Source organism: Neltuma alba, unplaced genomic scaffold (assembly GCF_004799145.2).
Source record: "Neltuma alba isolate B1F8T4 unplaced genomic scaffold, ASM479914v2 tig00011214_pilon, whole genome shotgun sequence".
NCBI lineage: Eukaryota > Viridiplantae > Streptophyta > Magnoliopsida > Fabales > Fabaceae > Neltuma > Neltuma alba.
Genome location: NW_021635938.1, coordinates 244,910 through 266,221, shown reverse-complemented (window position 1 = coordinate 266,221; position 21,312 = coordinate 244,910). Strand labels below are relative to the sequence as shown.

Here is a 21,312-nt window from a genome sequence, read left to right as displayed (position 1 = left end):
TGTGAGAGATTATATCGGATAAGAACTAGTAGTAGGAAGGGAAAACACAGAGAAACTTCAAGTTGGTAAGCCGTAATGCTGTACTATAGCAGAAGGAAACCTTATTTATTAGGAAGACTGAACTAAAGATATCTATCAGTGACGTCTAAAACACATTCACTGTTCTTTTTCCACAGTCCTTAATTAGGCATGCATCAGAAAATGGTGAAGTCAGAATCAAATCATTAACATGAGAGAGGAAGAGAGATGACTCGAATTAAAGGGCTCTCGGTTCAAAACTTTGAATGTGTGTGTGTGTAGTTGTAGTTGTTGAGGGAGTAGCTAATTAGAAAGCTGGGTTACGTTATGCCTTGACAAGTTGAATTTTGCCATAAATACTTGGTTAGACTTCAAGTTTTGAACACAAATATATGTATAGTCATAAATGAGCAGAGAAAGTGTTTTGTGTTCATGAGGGTTTAGTAAACATTTATGACCGGCATGTGCTTCAGACCTCTCGATAATGCTACCTAGCTCTTTCCACTGCTTCTGTCATCTCTATGTAATTAATCTCCACATTGTACCATTTCGTGCTAACGGCAGTCCTTTTTTTTTTTTTTGTAATCATTCTAATATTCAAAAAGCATTTAATTTTCATCATTTTATTTAGAACTTGGAAGTAGTGTAATTATAATTTTTCAAAGAACGAACAAATGTTTTTTGAGGGAAAAAAATAAAGCAAATATACATAACTATAATCGACTTAATTAAGCTACATTTTTTTAATTGAAAGGACCATCAATAATTCTGAATGTAAATTTTTTTTCTTGGTAAAAAAAAGTTTATTTGAATTGGATCCCGGAAACTCACCGCGACCAAAGCATGTCTTTAGGCTTAAAGAGTACTTAAATAAGTACTTATAAATTACCCACCAATAAGATCTTCATATCAGTAGCAAGATTTGAATTCATAACTTTATAAGTTTTGAACCGACTCCTTATTAATTGAACTAACTCTTGCCCCTTCGGAATGTAAATTAATTCTGCTGAATTGTCTGACGCACCACACGGAAACTGTGGCGGACAGCTAAAACATTCTTCGGGCTCAGCAATTTCATATACGTAGGAATAAGAATAATATAACAGCAGCAATAATCAAATTCTTAACCTTCAAGTTTCTTTTGCCCTGACTTAACCATTTAATTTGATTATAAAAATTTTATATCTGGGAAAATAAATCAGCTATCACCACAGACATTTGCATAATGCATGTGAGAGTGTACATTTAAATATGATCTTCTCTACTAGGATAACATCCCTGGATTATTATTAGGCATAAACTTCAATAAGATAAATAAATTATTAATTAATTAAATTATTAATAAATTAAACTCACAATGAAAATGGAATCTGATCTTGGGATTGCTTCATACCTAGTATATTGAGCACGTTGTTGTGCTTCATTCGATGCTGTACTTTCTAATTAAATTTACTTATGCACATGCCTTTATTTGGGCCTGCACATGCGCATAGTGCCATTAACATGCATTGGTTTTTCTAAGGGGGAAATGTTAATTAACAAGATATTCTGTTTTTTTAATACAATATAAGAGTTATTTAATTAATTTATATAGATAAAAAAATAAATAAATTACTCAGTTATAGCATATATGATATCTTTGAAATATTACTATGTAACATTATAAGTCCGGTAAATTAAATCAGCGACTTTAAGAAAAATAATAAATATAAAAAAAAATAAATTAAATTAAAGTCGTATACAACTTTCAGTCCTTAATATAAGACTTTATTTAACTTTTATTTTGGTCCTAAATATAAAGCTCCAATCCACTTTGTCTTTCATATTTATAAATTTTTTTCAAAATAGTCTTTCTAACAATAATAGTTTTAGCCAATACACTTGATTATTAAGGATATTTTAGGAAAAACAACACTTATTTAATACAAATAACTAACTTAACTTCTCTTCTTAATCTTCTCAAATTAGTCAACTAACTCTTATAAATAGGATTAGATGTAGTATTTTAAACTGAAATTAACTTTTTAACAAACTCCTACTTTAATCAGGCACATCTGAACAAGTCTTGCATCTTGATAGGCTTATAGCGAGCAAACAGGGCTCATGTGTATGGGAACGTCAACGATCAAAAAGTACCTCCAATAACGTACGAGCCAAACATTCTCAATAACTTCGTTGTTGGAATAAATTATTGCTCCTGCCCTTCAATTATATTGTTATATCAAAGTGATCCCTCATTTTTAACTCTTCATCTGTTTCACAACTTATTTTATTCTCTTTCAACTTAGTCCTTTCTGTCAACTCAACTTTCTCAAACAAATTGCTGATCACAGATTAAACCCTCCTCCTTAAACAATTGGTTCTATTAATTATGCACTATTAATTAATAATCTGCGCATTATCATCATATTCTGTGCAAATTAATGCACATACTACAGACTAATTAATTTAAGGCTAACAATTGACGGCTAGTAAATATATGCTGAGGAGATTAAGCCAGTAGTTTTTGCATCAAGGTTTACAAATGACAACAAAACAAGGAAGAAGAGAAGAGGGATTAAGCACATAAAGTTCCTCAATGTTAGAATAAACCCCAAGTTTGCCGGCCAAAGAATCAAACCCACTCTGCAAGCCAACCATGTCCTTCACATTCTCCAATGGCCTATGAACCCTACCTGCAATAACCCTGCACACTATCAGTGCCTTCTTCTTCTTCTGATCACTTCCTTCTTCGTTCCCCCCACCACCACCTTCGTCGTCGTCATCCTCCACACTCTCCAACGCTCTTCCGCTCGTCGACGCTGTGAATATACCGATACCGTTCCCACTCTTCACCTCCTCCTTGACTGAGAAGCCATTTCTGATGATTCTGCAGACACAGCAACTCTCAGAAACGCACGGACTGTTGGTGTTGAAGCCGAGGGAGCATGAGAGAGTGGTGGCGTAGAAGCGAAGAAGCTCGTTGCCGTCGGCGAGGCAGCGAGGGTGCTTCTTCTGGAGCTTGCTGACTCTCATCTTCACTCTCTCTCTGTACTCTTCGAATCGAGCTACGGTTTTCTGAGTATTGTGCACTTTCAGAATCTTGTCCATTATTCTTGAACAGTCAAGCTGCTGCTTGTTCTTCTCCGGCTTCAACCAGCTAGTTCTGCAAATTATCTCCACTACTTTCCTTGATGAGTCTCCTTCCACAAGTTCTGTCACTGTTCAAATAAAGGGACTCTAATTAATAGAATTAATGAACACTAACTTGTATGAATCTAGCAACCAATGAAGATTTTTAGTTTTAGTTCGGTTCTTTTTCAGTCAATAAAAAAGTTATGATATAAACAACTAATGCCTGAGTGAACAAAATTTTAAAGGAGGAGAAAGAAAAAAATAACAAGCAGGTCAATAAATAATAAAATATTATTATGAGGTTACTGTGAGATAATGCATGTTGCTAGATAAGACGTGCGTTGTGTGTAGAATGAGAAATGAGTTGGATCATTGTCGAGAGTGCTGCTTGTTAAATATTTTTGTATTCTTTTAGTGATATTAATTAAAAATTATTTATTTATCAAGATAGAAAACAGAAGTTTTTACTAATTCATACTAATGAGAGGTTGACATAGATTTAGCTGCACATACACGACAAAGTAATTAATGAATATTTTCATGTCTTTATTTGTTATTTTAGATTTTTGAGATTGTGTGTGGAGCCAACTTAATTCTTCAATTTTTAATTCATATTTTTTGCATTAGTGATGTGTAAAAAATATTGTAAATAGTAGAAAGTTCAGAAATATAAATTAAAAAAAAATAAAAACTTATTGCCAAATCATTTGTGCCCCTAATATAACAATGAATAATTTAACAAAGTAAAATAATAAACAATTAAACTAAATTAAAGAAAAACCAGTAAGCATCTTTTCTTCCATGAAGTATGAACCCTTTTTAGTTGCCAAAAGGGCTATATAGTTATATAAACTTTGATCTCACTACTTCTAGCGGTAAAATACGAAAAAGTTTGTTGAAAATCAACGGCAGATAAAAAAGAAAGTGGAAATCATGTAAGTTCTGGCAGTCTCAAAAGCAGAAAAGGGAAGACTAAGCTAAAATGTCATCACGCAGAAAAGAACAAAAAGGAAATCCACAAATATCATCAGATGGAGAAATACCCAGAACCTGTGTGGTCAAAACAAGATAAGAAACAAACAAGCCAAAGCCTAAAACTAGCAATCTGATTCTGATGAAACAACAATTTCAGAATCAACCAACACGAACCTGCATGTTTTGCAAGATGATGAGACTCAGCATCTTCCCATTTACTAAGTTTCTCTCCACATTTGCGACAACTCGCAGAGGAACACCCATTTGAATCTACCTCAATTGAGAACCTTCTGCTTGTTACAAATCCTCCTCCCGAGTCTGATACGAGAAAAGGAGATGATGACTTCCTTGGAGTAGAAGAAGCACTGTTCCTGAACGAAGACGGAGTTCCAGGCCTTAGAGTGCCCAGGAATGCTGAGCGTCCGTCGCCGCCGCCGGAGATTTTGAGCTCGCAGGTGGAGTCGCTGAGAATGACTTCATGGGTAATTGGGTTGAGGAACTCGCTGCTTCCGATGGATCTCGGGCTGCAACTCGGAGGCTTATCGAAGTGCCTCCTGCTGTTTCCTCCATTAATGACGTCTTTGAGATTGGCGATGCTTCTGGAGCACCCGGATCTTCTTCCGGGTTGTCTGGTGGAGATTGCGCTTAAATGGTTCGTCGATTTTGGGACGTGAACATCTGAAGTTTCTGTTTTGCAGTGAAGAGATCTTTTCAGAGAGAACCACACTCTTGGCATCTTACGCTTAGACTTTGAGAAATTCTTCTGAATTAAGCGGAGGTGAAAAGAAAAGATACCCACATCGCAACACTCTTTTTTTGCCGGAAAGTTTCTTTCTTTCTCCGGGAAAATGCGGGGTGGAGGGAAAGGAATGAGAAAGTTGGAGGCTTCAGAGTCTTGAGCTGCGAAGAACTGAGAGATTTTGAAGCGGAGGGAAAGGGAGCGAAGGGGGAATGAAATGAACGGAGCAGAGGAGAAAGAAAGTGTTAAATAATGGGAAATTTGATAGTTAAATAATAAGCATTTATTATGTGGAGAAGTTTGAGAAGGTTAAGGAACTTGGGCTTCGGGAAAACAGGATAACAAACCTGGAGAAACCTTGTTCAGCGGCGCCATTCAGTGAGAAGGATTATATAATTTGATGAGGCGTATAAGAGATAAATAAATATGCCCAAATTATATGGATAATTAATTTATAAAATTAAAATAATTAGTTGGCTTAGTTATCCATGAAAAAAATGTATTCATGTTTTAAAATGTCACTTTGAGATAAAAGCCTATGCAATTAATTTGTGATAAAAAATTATAAATCATTTCGCGAAACACTTTTAAAAAGTCAAAAGCTGTTTGAATATTTTTTTTTAATTTTTAAAAAATCATTTACAGTATATTTTAAAGCCCACTTACTAAAATATGATCTGCTTTATTTTTTAAAAGCTATTTTCAATTTTCGAACAACTTTAAATTACTATATATTTATAATGATAAAAACTAATCTGAATCACTTACTAATCTGAATTTTATTTAAAAAAAATACATCTAAACATAAATTAAGTTTTGGCGAATGGACTTTTAATGAGAAAAATATTATGCATGTGGCAGAATATGATATGAATTAACTGACTTTTTTAGTTTCAACTGCGAATTATCCGAAGTCAATAATTTCATTAGCCAAGAAATAATTTTCTTCCGAAAATAAAACTATTTAATGTATACCTGGTATTACTAGCTTCGCTCCTTTATATAAAATCTTGTTTGATTTTTATTTTGGTTATAAATATAAAACCTCAATCTTTGGATTGGAATCTTATATTTAGAATCAAAATAAAAATCAGATAAGATCTTATATTAAAGATCGGAGGTAGTATAGGAAATCAAACATGAAGTGGGCCAAAACATATGTCATATCACCCCCACGAAAAAAAAAAAAAAACCACCATAATACACAGACCGGAGAGTTATTCTTACCCCAAAAAAAAAACAGCTTATGATAATATGGTTCCCGTCATGTACTTGATTACTATGTTTCAAATCAGATTCGTTCTATACACTTTAATGCATCTGACTTAAAAATAACAAAATATTTTATAGCAATTTCTCATCTAAAATTATGCAATCTTCATGTTTTTTTTTTTTTGGGGGTCATTTTCCCTTAAAATTTAGTTAGCAAGTGATATGTCAATACCACTATAAGCTGTGTTCTCACTTTAGATTCGTTTTAATAAGAATGATAAGTTTTTGTTTTTTTGTTTTTAAGTAGTACTTTATTGATATTCTCCTTATCTCTAGAGTAGTTCTTTAATCTTGATACGCATGAATTTGGAAGGATGCAGTAGTGAAATATTCATCTGATTCCAAATATAAGATATTTTTTTAAGTATAAATTACACTACAAAAGAAGTCTTATATATACACTATAAAAAAGAGTCTTATATTTAAAACCAGAAGAGTATTTAATTTCGTTTTATATTTGGAAATTCCCGTATCAAATCTTTAAATATAATAAGTTCAACATTTTAGGTATTTACATCTATTTAATGTCTGATCTTGAGCATCACGACTGCTTCTAATTGAAAGATATTTATGATGCCGAAAGAATCGTAAAGGCAGAAATGATATCATACGATTCTCTGGTGATAATACCAAAGATATTTTTTGAGTAAATTATACTCCTCCGGTCCTAATTATAAGACTCAATTGACTTATTTGAGGAGATTAAGGAAGTAAGTTAAGTTGGTTATTTATAATAAATAAGTGTTATCATTCCTAAAATATCCTTACTAATTAAGTATATTGGCTAAAACTATCATCATTAGAAGGATTATCTTGGAAAAAATGCATAAATATAAGAGACAAAATGGATTGGGGTCTTATAATTAGGACCAAATAAAAAGTCAAATGGGGTCTTATAATAAGGACCGGAGGAGTACTTTTATTTTGTGAACAGTATATTTTTTATGACCAGGTAATAAGACGTAAACTTATACTTTTATTCCCTAAATTATAATTATAATCCAGCCCAGGTTTGGTAAAGATCCACATATCATTGAGGCCCAAAACCAATATCTATATTCCGTGACCTGCCAATAATATTTACTTCACAAAAATAGGGCCATTGGTTTCTCCAATCCAAAACACAAACACACACAGATGGTAAATACCAGTACTAGGTAAAAAAGAGGTGCCAAAGAAAAATAATAATAATTATGATTAGGTTTATTTAATTTGATTTATTCCCAACAAGTCTTAAAAGAGTTGGGAATAGTAAAAAAAAAAAAAATTATAAACTTGTTTCAATAGCTTGTTTGTGTAAATGCTTATGTTAAGGGGTTATAATCACTTTTACATAAATCGAAATAGAAACTCATTTCATGTACTTATTGCTTACTTTATATTTCATAAATTATGATTGAATAATTTATTTTGAAGGCTTAAATCATCATTTCAAACTAGTCTATATGTTTGTCTGGAACTGTTTATCATAAATACGTTTACATGAATGGAGAATATACTCACCTTATGGTAAATCATAATTAAAAAGTTGTTTTTAAATGTTCTAAACAGTGAATCAAAACAAGCCAACCACTTTAACTTACTTGAAATCGTTACCTAACTATTGATTAGCATTTCAATTGGATATACCTGAAGTCTGCGTCACGTTATATTCTGACGAGAAAGAAATAACAAAAATCCTTTAATTATACCAGTAACTTGCAATTACACGGACATTTAGCTCTGTTGTGTCTGAAACAAGATTTGCTCCCCTTTTTGCCGCGGAATACATCTCAAACAGCACGTAGTTGGCTAAATGGTATGACTCAAGAATTAAAAAATGGCGTTTGAACACAAACGCTATGCTCTTTTTTTCTAAAAGATCCTTCGGTTACTAGCATTGCATCAATTCAGCAGTATTAATTTATTTTATAACTCAAATTTTTCTGTCAAGGATCTGAATCCTTCTACTTGACCGAGAGATCTTGACTATTAGTATTAGATTATAATCTAGCGTGTTGGGAAGAAGTTGTGAAACTAAGAAAAATCCAAATCTGATAAAGTTTAGGCTAAAGTATACTTTTAATCTTTTAACTTTACATAGAATTTCATTTTAGTCCTTTAGTTTTAAAAAGTAAACTTTTAGTTCTGTAACTCTAAAACTGTTAACAAAAATTGATGATATTGAGCTATTTAATACTGATAAAATATTACTAAACGCTAACATATTAAGTTTAATATTCAAAACAACTATAATTGTTACAAAAAATCATCATTTAAGACTAATAATTTTAGAAAGACTACAATTACTTCAAATTGTATTTTGAAAACAATCTAAGGAGGTGTTTGTCCAAATCATAATTTGGGTAAAAGATTGCCCAAACACCCATCCCAAATCAACAACCATGATTTTGTCAAAAGTGTTTTGAATCTGCTTGTGGCAAAAAAAAAAAAAAAGGAGTGTCAGATGGTTTGCCAACGGATATGACACATATACCCTCAATTATTCATTTATTTCATTCTCTTTCGCCTTTGGTCCCTCGCTCTCCATTCCAAATGGCTGGTTCCTTTCTTTCATGCTTTGCCTTGCTCTCTCTCCCTCTCTCTCTCACAGCTTTCTCTCTCTTCGCAGGTAAGGGATGCTTAGCAAAAGCGAGGAGACACGCTAACCACCCCGTTTTATGCTTCTAAATTCATTTTTGTTACATAAATAAATAAATAAATTTAATGGCCAATTCTCTTATCTTATAATATATATTCACCAATCAGTCATTTTTCTCAACTCTAATATGGCCTTGTTTCTCATATCTTTAATCTTATATTTTATAAAAAAATTTACACATGTAGTAACAATTAATTAATTAATTATATTAAAGATAAGAGGTAGTATGCTGTTATAAAAACTAGTAAAAAAATGTTATAGAATTTCATGTTTAAAATCTTTAAAGCAAATTAATATTTTTTATGTTAGAAAAAAAAGTAATCATTTTTCTATAAACATATTTAAACTTATAACTTATAAATATATACATATATTAATTATTTATTAATTATATTATCTTATATATTATTAATTATGTTAGTAAAAATTATTTTATTCCTTCAAATTAAAATATATTATAAAATCTATCTTTTATGTAATTATCATATTAACTTATGCCATTTTTAGTGATTTGTACATATAAAAAGTGCCTCTGATAATAACTATCTAAATACTCTCACTTTATCAGAATCACTTTTATCACAAAATCTATTATTCACAAACCATAGTTTTTCAAGAATATATTTTTCAGAAGTTATTCTCCAAATTATGGTTTGGTTTCATTCAAACACCCCCTAAATCTTTATTTGGATTAACGTTGAAATAACTTATAAACATTTTTTATATAAGTTGAGATAAAATTTATTTCACATACTTACTTTAAAAATTAATAAAATGTTTTATTTATTAAAAAAGGGCCCTAGGCCTTTGTTTAATTGGCCTAAAGGACCAAAAAAAAAATGGGGCCAGTGTTTTACATGATTACCCGCTAATTAAAACTGATTAATTATATTTAGATCTTCGGGAAAAATGCTTATATTTAGTGTTGACAGTGTCTTAAATAAAATTACCCCCAATGAGAGGATATCTTTGTCTTAAAAAAAAGAATTGATTAACTATAATATTCTTGCAAGCATCCCATATCCGCGAAAATGCAAAAACAAAAAGGGGCTAAACTTTTTAAAATGGCATTGTTAGTATATAAACTTATATTTAAACGTCTAATAATTTACTCAATCTTAATTTCAAATTTGATTAATTTAACATAAAATATAAAATTTTTATAGTAAAACATATTATTTATAGTTTGTTAATCATCAATATAAATACAAAAGCCTCTACTTTTTTTTTTTTCCCCCGATTTGAATATCAACACCTTTTTTTTGGGCCGGCGAAACTGAATAATTCACCACATATATAAAAAATTTAATGAAAAAGATCTTCAATAAATCATGCAGTTCATAAAGGAAGAATGACATCAATAATATTTTAAACTTATATTCCTCCGTTTCTTAATATAGGATCTAATTATGAAGTTAATTTTGATTTTAAATGTAAGACTTATTTTTCATATTTATTAATTTTTTCTAAATTACTCTTATAATTATTCCTTCCACTATAATCAAGTAAAAGAAGGAAAATGAATATTAAGAAAAATGATTATGGTATTTCAGGAAAAGTATGATATGTTTTTTTATAACTAATTAACTTATCTAACTTTTTAATCTAATTAAATTAGAAAAATATGTCTTATATTAAAAATTGAAGGAGTATTATTTATAGTAACCGTGTCTAATTTCTTTTTTTTTTTTTTGGTGAAATAACCATGTCTAATTGTAAGTACATGTGGGGGACCAAACAAGTAATAATAAACATAGTTACTTTTTGGGAGAATTATAATTAGGTCTCACTCAAAGGAATTAAATACAAAAAGATCCCGTAAAATTATGAAATTATCCTAAAGTCCCAAAAGACCTTTTTGCAATAAATTTTATTTATTTAATTACCAAATTATCCTTTTTTTTAATTTGTATTGACAACTGAGAGAGCAGTAGTTGACAACTCAGGGTACAAGGATTGACAACTATCACGGTTGGTTTGACAACTTGTTAAACCAGTCGCGATAGTTGTCAATCTTTGTATCTTTAGTTGTCAACCACTGCTCTTTCAATTGTCAATGTAAACTTTAAAAAAAAAGAATGGTAATTTGGTAAGTGAATAAATAAAATTTAATGCAAAATTTTTTTAAAACTTTTAAAATAGTTTTATGATTTTAATAGACTTTTTTGTATTTAATTTTTTTGAGTGGGACCTATTTGCCATTTCCCTTCACTTTTTTGGCAAAAAAATAATCATAGTTACTTTAGTCATTCTGTCAGCGCAGAAAATGATCGTGGCGTTTTGTCATTTTATGACGGCTGCCAAACGAACAAGACAGTCTTCGATCACATCCCCAAACCTAATCATAACCGTCCATGTCCTGGCTAATCTGACGGCAATCATTGTCGATCCGAGTACTTCATTCTCATTGGCGTAAACTAATTCCAACCTACTATATATTAAAGGAGCGATCCTACCACTCCTCTTCATTCGTTTTTCTCCGCTGTCCCGCTCCGCGAAACTCTGTTCCGCATCCGGTATCCCTTTGCCGATCAATTTCTGCAATCGTAAAGCTCAGCGATGGCTGGTCGGGGGAAAACCTTAGGATCTGGCGCTTCCAAGAAGGCTACGTCACGAAGCAGCAAAGCTGGTCTGCAATTCCCTGTTGGTCGTATCGCTCGGTTCTTGAAGGCTGGAAAGTACGCCGAGCGAGTCGGTGCCGGTGCTCCCGTTTATCTCGCTGCCGTCCTTGAGTATCTCGCTGCCGAGGTAAATTACCTTCATTAATCGCCGATATTTCCTTTTGCCTTTGAATACTCGTGATTTCGCATGTTTTTAGGTATAGGGTTTCTAATTTGGGATCAGATTTCCCAATTTTTCATGAATTTTGGGCGTCTAATCAATTTTGCCTTCTAATATCAAATCTGGGATTTTAAATTCGAATTTGAATTTTCCTGGATGCGTCCCCTGAGGTTGAATATCTGGAATTTCAGGTTCTTGAGTTGGCTGGAAATGCCGCAAGAGATAATAAGAAGACCCGTATTGTGCCTCGCCATATTCAATTGGCGGTTAGGAACGACGAAGAACTCAGTAAGCTTCTGGGAGATGTGACAATTGCTAATGGAGGTGTGATGCCCAATATTCACAATCTACTACTCCCCAAGAAGACAGGAGGCTCATCGAAGGGCGCTGGTGCTGATGATGACTCTTAAATTTGAGGCTCGCCAAGCCTTTGTCCTCGATCTTACGTGATTCACTATCTAATGTAGTTTTTATTTTGATTTTTCTTACTTCAATATGAGGATTGATCCTTTGTGCTCTGTCGACTTAGTTGTAGCTTTAGTTAGGGTTTCTGATTGTATTGTGAATAGAAATTGTCTTCCTTATGATTCCTTCAACGAAGATATTGTTGAAATTTTAATTATTTTCCCCCCCTTCCATTCCGATGTGGCCTTCGTGCCTATTTAGGAGTTAATTTGTTAAAATGTCTAAATCTTTGCTCTGGCCTTCTTACTCCTATGAACGTTTGAAGTCTGAATTTTTAGATTACTGACCGTGAAAAAGCAAGTTACATGCGCATGCTAATTGACGCGCTTGCGCTTGCTTATACACCATCAGTGGTGGAGTCTTTACTGTTGATTTATGTGTCTTTGCATTTAACATGGGAAATCCGGAAACTTTTTTTGCCGGCCTTTTCCTTTTTGTTCATTCTCGTATCCCGGCCATTTATTGTGGAGTGAGTGAAGTGGAATTCAATTCAAGTTTGGTTTGATGCCTTGAGATGTGGCAAAAGAGGGGGGGGGGGTATGCAGTGGTTTGTAGGTCGAACAGATCATGTGTGTTTGGTGAGTTTTTTTTTAGTTGCCTAGAGGTAAGAGGTTAATCTTTTGGGATATTATCAAATGCTGTAGTGGGGTTCTTTTCCAATAGTGCTTGTTTCATACGTATCGTCTCAAGGATTGAACTCAAGATATGATATTTATAGTGTTTAAATTTTTTTCATTTGAATCAACACTTGTTAGTGATTTGGCGAGTTGATACTAAATAATTCTTCATATTAGACAAAGTAGGGCTGTTTTTATTTTAGACGTCATGTGTTGTCTGGATGTCGTTGTGGATTTTGGTGTTGCCTTTGTGCGCAGGAGGTCATTATTTGTGAATAATGATGCCTTTGTGTCGGACGCCATACGGTATTATTTTTTAATATCAACGAGTGTTGTGGTAAATCTTCTGGAGAGAGAAGTCGTCTTGGAAGAAAATTAGAGATGGAACTCCTCTGTCATCATCATTCAGCGGGCATACTCCCAGCGTTTTAGAATTTCATTATTTTGGGAGGTTATTTACAGACTTAAAACTATGATTAAATAGCCCAAATCTATCCGTTACATGTGTGAAATCAATAGTTGAAACTTGAAAGGGTGATGTGTTAAAAAGACTTACCTCCCCTACTTGTCACCTAATCGAAATTCAAAATATTTGGCCTTTTATTTCCCCCTATCTTTTGTTTGGCGCCCTTCCCTTTCTCCGCAGTTTCCCGCCTCTTTAATCATTGGGATTCGGAGAAAGGGACCATAGTGGAGGCCGAGCGGGGAAAATTCATTGGGTATCGTTGTTTTTGTTTGGGTTTTGCAAATTGCAACCAAATAAGTAGGCCTACCGCCTACCCAATGTTCGATCGAATAACTTTTTTGGTGATTTTTGTATTTATAATTTTTTATTAAATCGAAAATATATAAAGTTTAATAAAAGGAAAATGGAGTATTGTAGAAATCGAACCCGAGAGCTCAGTCCTCGCCTTTGTTCCAAATTCCAATGAAGGTGGTCCTCTCTCTCCCACATCCCAACTTCAAGGACGGAACTGAGATCCCAACCTTTGTTGATTTTTATTTTTGGGGTCAAAGCTTGGTTCGCAAGTTGGCATCCAGAGTGTTATTACAGTCTCATTTGTTTACTTAAGATTAAAAAATTAAAAAAAATCCCTTTTTACTTAAATAGAAAACCTCTTTCTTTTCAAATATAAGATCCTTTTATTAATAATCTCCCCAAAATTCAACTTAGCCAAACATTATCACAAAAAATGTAAAATTACATAATACAAATGATTAACTTCGAAAAATGAGGGGAAAAAATAAAATTCAAGAAAAGACTTCTAATGATAAAAAAATGATTATACTATCATGCTACATCCTCCCCCTTCGGAGACACAAATATCAACAAGAAAAAGAATTGCTAGTGAAGAACAAGACTACCCAACTACTGATCCCAAAAAATGGCTTCTTCTTGTAACCGGTGAAGCTAATCCCTAAAGGATCTTCGTCTTCCCTTAATGAATGATAGTGTTAATTACTTTGTCTGATGTCAGCTCCTCTGAGGTCAGTTACTGTACATGTAGTTATGAACATAATTTTACGTTGGAAATGCCACTTCCAGAGTTTGACAAAAGAAAAGAGTTGGTTAAATCTTCGTATGGAGGTGGTACCAAAAATATGGCCAACTTACCAAAGTTCTATGGACTCTCATCATCTGAACTAAAGTCATCCATCCTCCTATCTGATAACCCTGAAAGAAGCTGCTTATGTGGTGGTGGGCGAGTATCAGTAGAAGGAGCCTTGGGAGGCTCTTGTTTAGGAGCTTTTGCTGCCGCCGCCTTCTTCTGTTCATCTCCAACCTCCTTGCATACTTTATCCAGAATGACCAAGAAGTCTCGTACAATCACAAACAGTCTTAACCCTTCATCTCTCCCGCTGTTCCCATGGAAGTAGTCACCTGTACTCTTCACCATAGCTGTGATCCTCTTCTCTTCTTCCAGCAAGCTCGTGATAACACTTTCAGCATTCTCCACAAAACTCACAACTGTCTGATAAAACCCTCCTTTACTTTCTTCATCTAGCTCATTGAGGTCTCTGTTTAAGAATTCTTTGGTTTTCAAGAGAGAATACCCAAGTTTTGCAGTAGTTCCTGTTAAAACATCAGCATCTAGAGCTGCTGCTTTCTTCACATTCTCAAGTTCACTGCTCAATCGCGATACCACCTGAAGACCAAGTTCCCGATACCGCTCTTCAGATTCAGTGGAGACTTCCTCTAACAGGTCATCTGTTTTTATGCTAGAGAAACTCTTGCTCTCTTTTGTCGCACGAACTGCTCTTATGCCCTCAGATCGGATTATTTCTTTAACAACAAAGTGCAAGAGTGTAGTTTTGCCATCTACTCCTTTAACATCAGACAATTTAAGGAGTGTATCAAGTTTAAATGCTTGTGCACCACCACGGAATGTTCCATCATTCATACGGTTGCCAGTTTTGAGAACAGCTTCTAGAAGCTTCAGGAACAGCCGGCTTCCTTTTAGTTCTGCACTAGCCACCTAACATATCAGATGAAGGTAAGTTTAGAAATTCCAAACCAAGGGGATTATACTCAATAATTTATAAATTATCATCAACTGGCATAAAACTTCCAAAATACCCAACAAAAAGCTTAGCTAATAAATTCAACATGTAAGGTAAGGAGTGATACAATAAAGACATCCTACCTCTAAAACTGCAAAAGCATCCCTGGTGAAGGTGAGCTCCTCTTGAAGAGTACCCATAAAAAGAAGTGATTCCAGTCGTTTGAAAGCAAATGGAATATCAACAAGGGCTTTCAGGAACCGGTCGGCAGGCCCAAGTTGAGAGAGGTTGCCATTGAAAAGTCTAAGCTTAAGTTCTTCCTCAGATGTGGGTGACATCTTGAGCAAGGATTGGATAAATTCTGAGGGAAGCTCATTCCCTGATCATCCAAACAGAAGTTACAATATTTTCTTTATATAAGTACAAGCAGACACATTCTATTGCAATCATTTTCTTCAAGTGCTGCCATGTATTACTTTTCCTGATAGATAAACTTTTGTCAATTTAGCCTTCAGAAAAAGTTTTTAGAGAATACTGATTTTGATTTTTGTTTCACTTAAGCGCACAATGCTTACAATCCATAGACATATTTCTCATGGCAAAAACTGTAACGTGGCTATGTTCTCATGAATACATGTCATTGGTCAAATAAGAAAGGTAGATTGACCAGATGCCTAGCAGCACAATACCATAGCGAAAAGACATTGAAAAAAACAAAATCAAACTTTTGAACAAGTAAAATACAAAGAATTATAACCACAAAAAATTCACCGGTTTAAGTTTCCTACGATATGAGGGCTAGTTCAGTCATAGAACCTTTCCCTATTCTGTTATACCAGCGGTGGAGAATGGAGCTTTCCGTAGATTTGAATCTCTCACAAGAATTTTCTCACTCTTAACATCAAAGTATATCCACATGTACCTGCGACTATCTTAAATTTTCTATATCTAATCTCAGACTAATATGCTTCCATAATAACCTATCTTTACAAACTCATATACTAAATTCTTAAATAATTATGATGGTGTCATAAATGCGATAGTCTATCCTCTTCAGCAGGAAAATGATGCATAATTTCAGGACTGCACATCATAGCGCCAAACTAGCACAACTTCGTGTACTGAAGTTCTAAATCTCTGGAATCTAGGTTACAAGTACCAATTATATCTACAAAACTACTTATAATGTCGGTTGTTGACTTTCAGAGTCCAGCTCATCATAAATGTACAAAAAGCTCGTGTGTTTCTCTAGCAAAACCAAGCATTATTCTTGCTGAATTAATAAATCTCGAGGGAATTTCAAAAGTTCAAAGAAAAACACCTTCACTAAGTGCATCATAAACTTCTTCCATAGTCACATTCAGAGCTCGCAATAGAATTGACAAATTTTGTGCTTTCTTTGAGTCAATGATCTGGATAAACTGAGGTGCCTGATCCAAGGAGGCAGATCTTTTCTTGGCTGGACCTTTGCTTTTATCTGTATTGGTATAGCCAAAAAGTGTTTCCATCATTTCTTCATCCACCCTGTCAAAATATGCTCCGTTAAAACATCAGCAGCTAGTGTTAAATCATTAATCATGAGCAACAAAAACAGTTCATGATTTATTTATTCCTTACTGGAATGATCCTGCTTTAAGCTGATTCCAAACCATTGTTTGATCTGAGTTGGCTTGAACCTTATCCCAGAAAAAAGGTTTTAACTTAGCTTTAGGAGCACCACCACCTTCTGAATCTGCAGCTCCTCCAGATTCTGTAGCTCTTGATTTTTTCTGTATAACTAAAGGGCGTGGACCACTCTTTACACCAAGTGGTGGAGGTGGTCGAGGAGGACCTTTACCATTCTGAGGAGTTGGTGGTGGTGGTGGTGCACCAGCACTTTTTTTGGCGCCAGGTAGTGCTGGTGGTGGAGGAGGAGGAGGTCCAGCAGCAGTTTTGGGTGGCTGGGGGGGTGCAGGAGGAGGAGGAGGTGGAGGAGTAGAAGTAGCGGAATTACTAGAAGGTAGCTCAGGGGAAAGGAGATCTGGCCTTCCAGGTGGAGGTTTCAAAGGGCTGATTCCCACCCTACCAGGAGGCGGCTTCAGGTCCAATGATGGTCTGGCAGCAGCATCAGTACCAGCAAATGCTGGTGAGGGAGTTTCCTGCACATCAGATCCAACAGGAAAATTGCCATTAAGAGATGAGGTCCTTTTGTGGTCGATTGAATTATTATCATGTGATTGAAACCCAAATTTCTGATCTCTTACTGAATTTCCAGAAGAATATTTGGGAGAAGAACCTGAAATGTCAAAGTTATCAAGACATTAACGTTGTGGAAGAACAGTTCATTTTGCTAGAGTTATAGGTACAATGCTGTTAATACTTTAGCAAGCAATCTAATTGTTTTTGGTCATAGCCATCTAGCTAGCATTAAGTTACGGTTGAATTAGATCCTAAATTATGGTTAATAATTGCTTATTTTTAAAAAATATGAATAACAGCATTACTCAACTTTTCAATACTGAGCACGTTAACATTTCTGCGCAGACAGACACATAAGATGATATGTACCTGTAGAAGAGTAGTCACTCCTGCTCACGCTGAGAAGGGGCCTCTCGTCATATTTTCTAACTTGGCTTTTACCAGCACAACAGCAGCACAAAACACACAGCAGTACAACTAGTAGCGTCACTGATGCACCAGCTGCAGCAACAGCAATTATAACCATGCTATTGTCACTTTTCTTCTTCTTCTTCTTCTTCTTCTTTTTATCTTTTTTATCATCTTCATCTCCTTTGGATTTAGATTTATCTTTAGCAAACACCACTAATGCAGGAGGTGCCCTTTCTGAAGGTAAAGTTCCAGATTCTTTTGGCAGCCGAGATTGTGGTTCTTGAGTGTGGATATATGATTTAACTGCAGTAACAGAGCCAGGGCCAGGCGGTTTTGATATGTGTTGAGGCAAGCCAAAACCCAGATTTCTTCTAGGATCACTGGATCTGGAATCATCATTTTCATCACCGGCTACACTTCGGAGTGGAAGATTATTCTTTCTCAAACAGTGAAGAAAGATTTGCTTCAACTGAGGATGGCAAGCATTAATCAATTTTTGGATGTTTTCTCGTGCTGAAAATGAATCAATATCATTGGTGCAACTGGATGATGATTCATGTGGAAAGCATAAGTCAAGGTTTCTAACTTCTTCCTTCAGCTGAATCAAATCCACAGAGCAAGTGGTCCGTAATTGCTGTACCTGCAGTCATGAAACTAAAACCAGATTTAGGGTCTACCCACCAATTCTTAGAACAATGGTTCCTCCCTTAACATTCTGTTCTCACATCAGACAAATGAAGAAAATAATCAAAGCTCTGTAAATTTAATTGCAATCAAGCACACGGCCTTAGGAATAATTACTTGAGTGAAACTTTAGAAACTTATCTTCGTATGAGTGAGAGTCCATGCTCATGCAAATCTTGTAGAAAGTTATTGACTTTGAGTCAAATCTGGTTCAAGCAGAAGCATATATGAATTAAAAAGATTATGTTATCTTTCTTGATATATTTACTATGTTGCCAAATTAACTCACAAACACAAAGAATTGCAAAGCGCATTGTATACCACGACATAATCTGACATACTACCCAACAAAAAGCACGTTCTCATCCAGAATCAAATTAAATTTTAATACCGACCGAAAATCTCAACTACTACAACAGACTCAATAGGACTACATGAAATGAAACTGTAAATCAAAGAGTATTAAAAAAGATCCAGATATTGAAAGAAGCGAAACATTTAGCTATTGTCCCTGTCAGCAGTTAGAGCTTAGTTATAGACGTGGGCGCGACTTGGTATAATTAGTTTAGGTTGATTGATGTTCAGAGGAATTTAAGCACAGGAACATAATATTAGGCTGCTTCATGATCCTCCTCGTGTGATCTCAAAGCATCCCTGCAATTCACCCATTTGACATTGGAGTATGATCTTCTAGTCTCCGTGCTGCTTAAGGTCTCACTTGATGTGTCAATTAATAACACTCCCTTGAATTGGAAGGAAAAGTATGAATAATACTTTATGTACTTTGAAGCCTTACGATAACTTCCACCCATTCAATATCAGTGGATGACAGTTTTAACTCGCAATAATTTTTATGGCCAACGTTGTATGGCACTGTGGATATGGGCCAAGAAGGCCTTGTTTTTACTTTTCACTTCACCAGGAATCATGGTTTTAAGATGGCAAATTGGCCAAAGACTATGACTCGCAATTTGTTGAAAATGATGCAGGGAAGCCAAAGAATAATTGGGAAGGCCATGTGCAACTATTGACAGGCTAAGACAGTAAAGGTAAGAACCTCAAAATGTCACAGCAATCTTGAAAGAGTTAGTGAATCCCATCATCCTATAAAGCGTAATGGGTCCAATCCCTCGCCAAGCGGATGAGACTACAGACTAAGACTTTCCGGTAAGAAAAAACGCAACTTGTCTTTTATGTGTTCTAGCAAGCATTATTTTCGTTGTCAAGTCACTCAAAGTTCAAAACCTCAAATAAGCGCGTGCCGCTGCTAATGAAAACCACAAAAACGAAATATAATCATACGTGTAAACAATAATATAAAATTTTTTCCAAGTCCGTGAATTTTTACGACTTCTTCAAAAAAAAATTTAACTTAATCTTTCGTCATTAGCTTTATTTTGTGGTTTAAACGAATGCATGAATCTCATGGTAAGAAGAGATATCTCTTCAACCATTTAAATTGAATTCTTCTAAAGATCCTTTAAGGTATAAACTCAAATGCATCTCGGAGGAAGCACAGCCGGGACGAAGTCTTGTGTTACACGTAAACCAAAACATAATTTAAGGAAAAAAATGGCATACAAGAATTTGAACTGACAGGGTAACCAAATCAATATGACGAAGTGAAAAAGTCTCACCGTATCCTCATCCAACAATCCGGAGGTGGGATCAAGCAGTTGGCAAAGGAAATCTTCGTGTGTTTCTTCAGAATCTTTTGAACTAACTGATGTCGTGAGAAGAACCAAAAGAACGCAGAAGCTAGGCTTTGAAATAATCATCATTCCAATTTCTTGATTTGCTTCTCATTTCACAAAGCCAGCCAACAACCGAAGTTTCGACTTCTGCTCCTCCAAATAATATCTCTATTTCTGGCTCGTAGAATCCGTGAAACCACCAAGTATTTTGGATGAAGACTAGAATTCTCGAGCACAATGCAGAGAAAAACTTGCTCGGAAATTATCCTCTTGATTTATCAAATCAGATCACGTCGCCTCCAATGAACAATATAGCCAGAAAATCAATTAAACTCCCGATGGGACTTCAAACAATGCCATCCGAATCACAAATTCACGTGAAATTTCCTTGCGCCATAGGCAATGCATAAGCTTGGGGCCAATACGAATGCAAATGCTAAGGCCAGCCGAATCTCTCCTGGTAAAAGATTCACAAAAATGTGGCTCTGCTTCTGACTAGATCAACGAAAAAAATGCTCACATGATCATTGGCAATGGGATTAAACGAGACGCGGCTTGATTGAACGTAAAATGCTGGAGATGCTAATAATTTTGTACAGAACGAATCAAATGAGACGGCCAAAAAAGAATGATGATGATGATCACAATGTATTGTAAAATTCTTGGCGCGCGAGTGGCCGTCCTAACAATGATTTTTGTTCGTTAGGATAATGGCGGCAACTCTGGGACACAAGCATCTTCTCTTAAGCTTATTTTCCTCTCCTTTTTGTTTAATTTTATTGCAATTTCTAAAGTGGGAGTTTTTGTGGAAATCTATTTTTTCCTCAGCATTACTAATTTTATTGAGTAAACAAGGAAGTTTATAAGCCACAACATTACATTTTGAAGTTGAAACTCATTTTCTCTATCTTTGGCAACATTTTTCATTGTCAAAATAAATAAGAAATTAATCAATTAATTAATTATCTTCATAAAATAATTCATTAATTTACTAAAGGGTGAATTTTTTTTGGGACACTTTTGGTTTCAATAAATATGTTAATGGTTCCTGTAAAAGACTCATATTCAATATTTACTGCTTAATATTCATTACTCGTAAGTCATAAATCTCCTGATTTAAGAATATTCAGTACAAATAAAAAAATTACACACAAGGACTCCTTCACAAAAATTATTATTAAAACCCATATTAATATTGTCATAGGTCCTTATTTGTAATTT

At 34.5% G+C, this 21,312-nt stretch overlaps 3 protein-coding genes across 3 annotated transcripts; 1 reads left to right on the top strand and 2 right to left on the bottom strand.

Moving 5' to 3' along the window:
* Positions 1-2,465: 2,465 nt before the first annotated feature.
* LOC114762381 (uncharacterized) lies at positions 2,466-5,054 on the bottom strand. Its single transcript, XM_028951855.1, has 2 exons — positions 4,282-5,054; positions 2,466-3,218 (listed from the first exon to the last, which is right to left on the bottom strand). The coding sequence occupies exons 1-2, from the start codon at positions 4,841-4,843 to the stop codon at positions 2,530-2,532; spliced, it is 1,251 nt and encodes a 416-aa protein (XP_028807688.1). The 5' UTR covers positions 4,844-5,054; the 3' UTR covers positions 2,466-2,529.
* Positions 5,055-11,242: 6,188 nt separating this feature from the next.
* On the top strand, positions 11,243-12,182 carry LOC114762383 (probable histone H2A.3). The gene is made up of 2 exons (XM_028951857.1): positions 11,243-11,507; positions 11,732-12,182. Exons 1-2 carry the CDS (start codon positions 11,319-11,321, stop codon positions 11,948-11,950), a joined length of 408 nt encoding a protein of 135 aa, XP_028807690.1. The 5' UTR covers positions 11,243-11,318; the 3' UTR covers positions 11,951-12,182.
* Positions 12,183-14,019: 1,837 nt separating this feature from the next.
* Positions 14,020-20,175, bottom strand: LOC114762393 (formin-like protein 5). Its single transcript, XM_028951867.1, has 7 exons — positions 20,035-20,175; positions 18,074-18,353; positions 17,672-17,884; positions 16,742-17,399; positions 16,446-16,648; positions 15,268-15,503; positions 14,020-15,099 (listed from the first exon to the last, which is right to left on the bottom strand). Exons 1-7 carry the CDS (start codon positions 20,173-20,175, stop codon positions 14,245-14,247), a joined length of 2,586 nt encoding a protein of 861 aa, XP_028807700.1. The 3' UTR covers positions 14,020-14,244.
* Between the last annotated feature and the right edge of the window lie 1,137 nt (positions 20,176-21,312).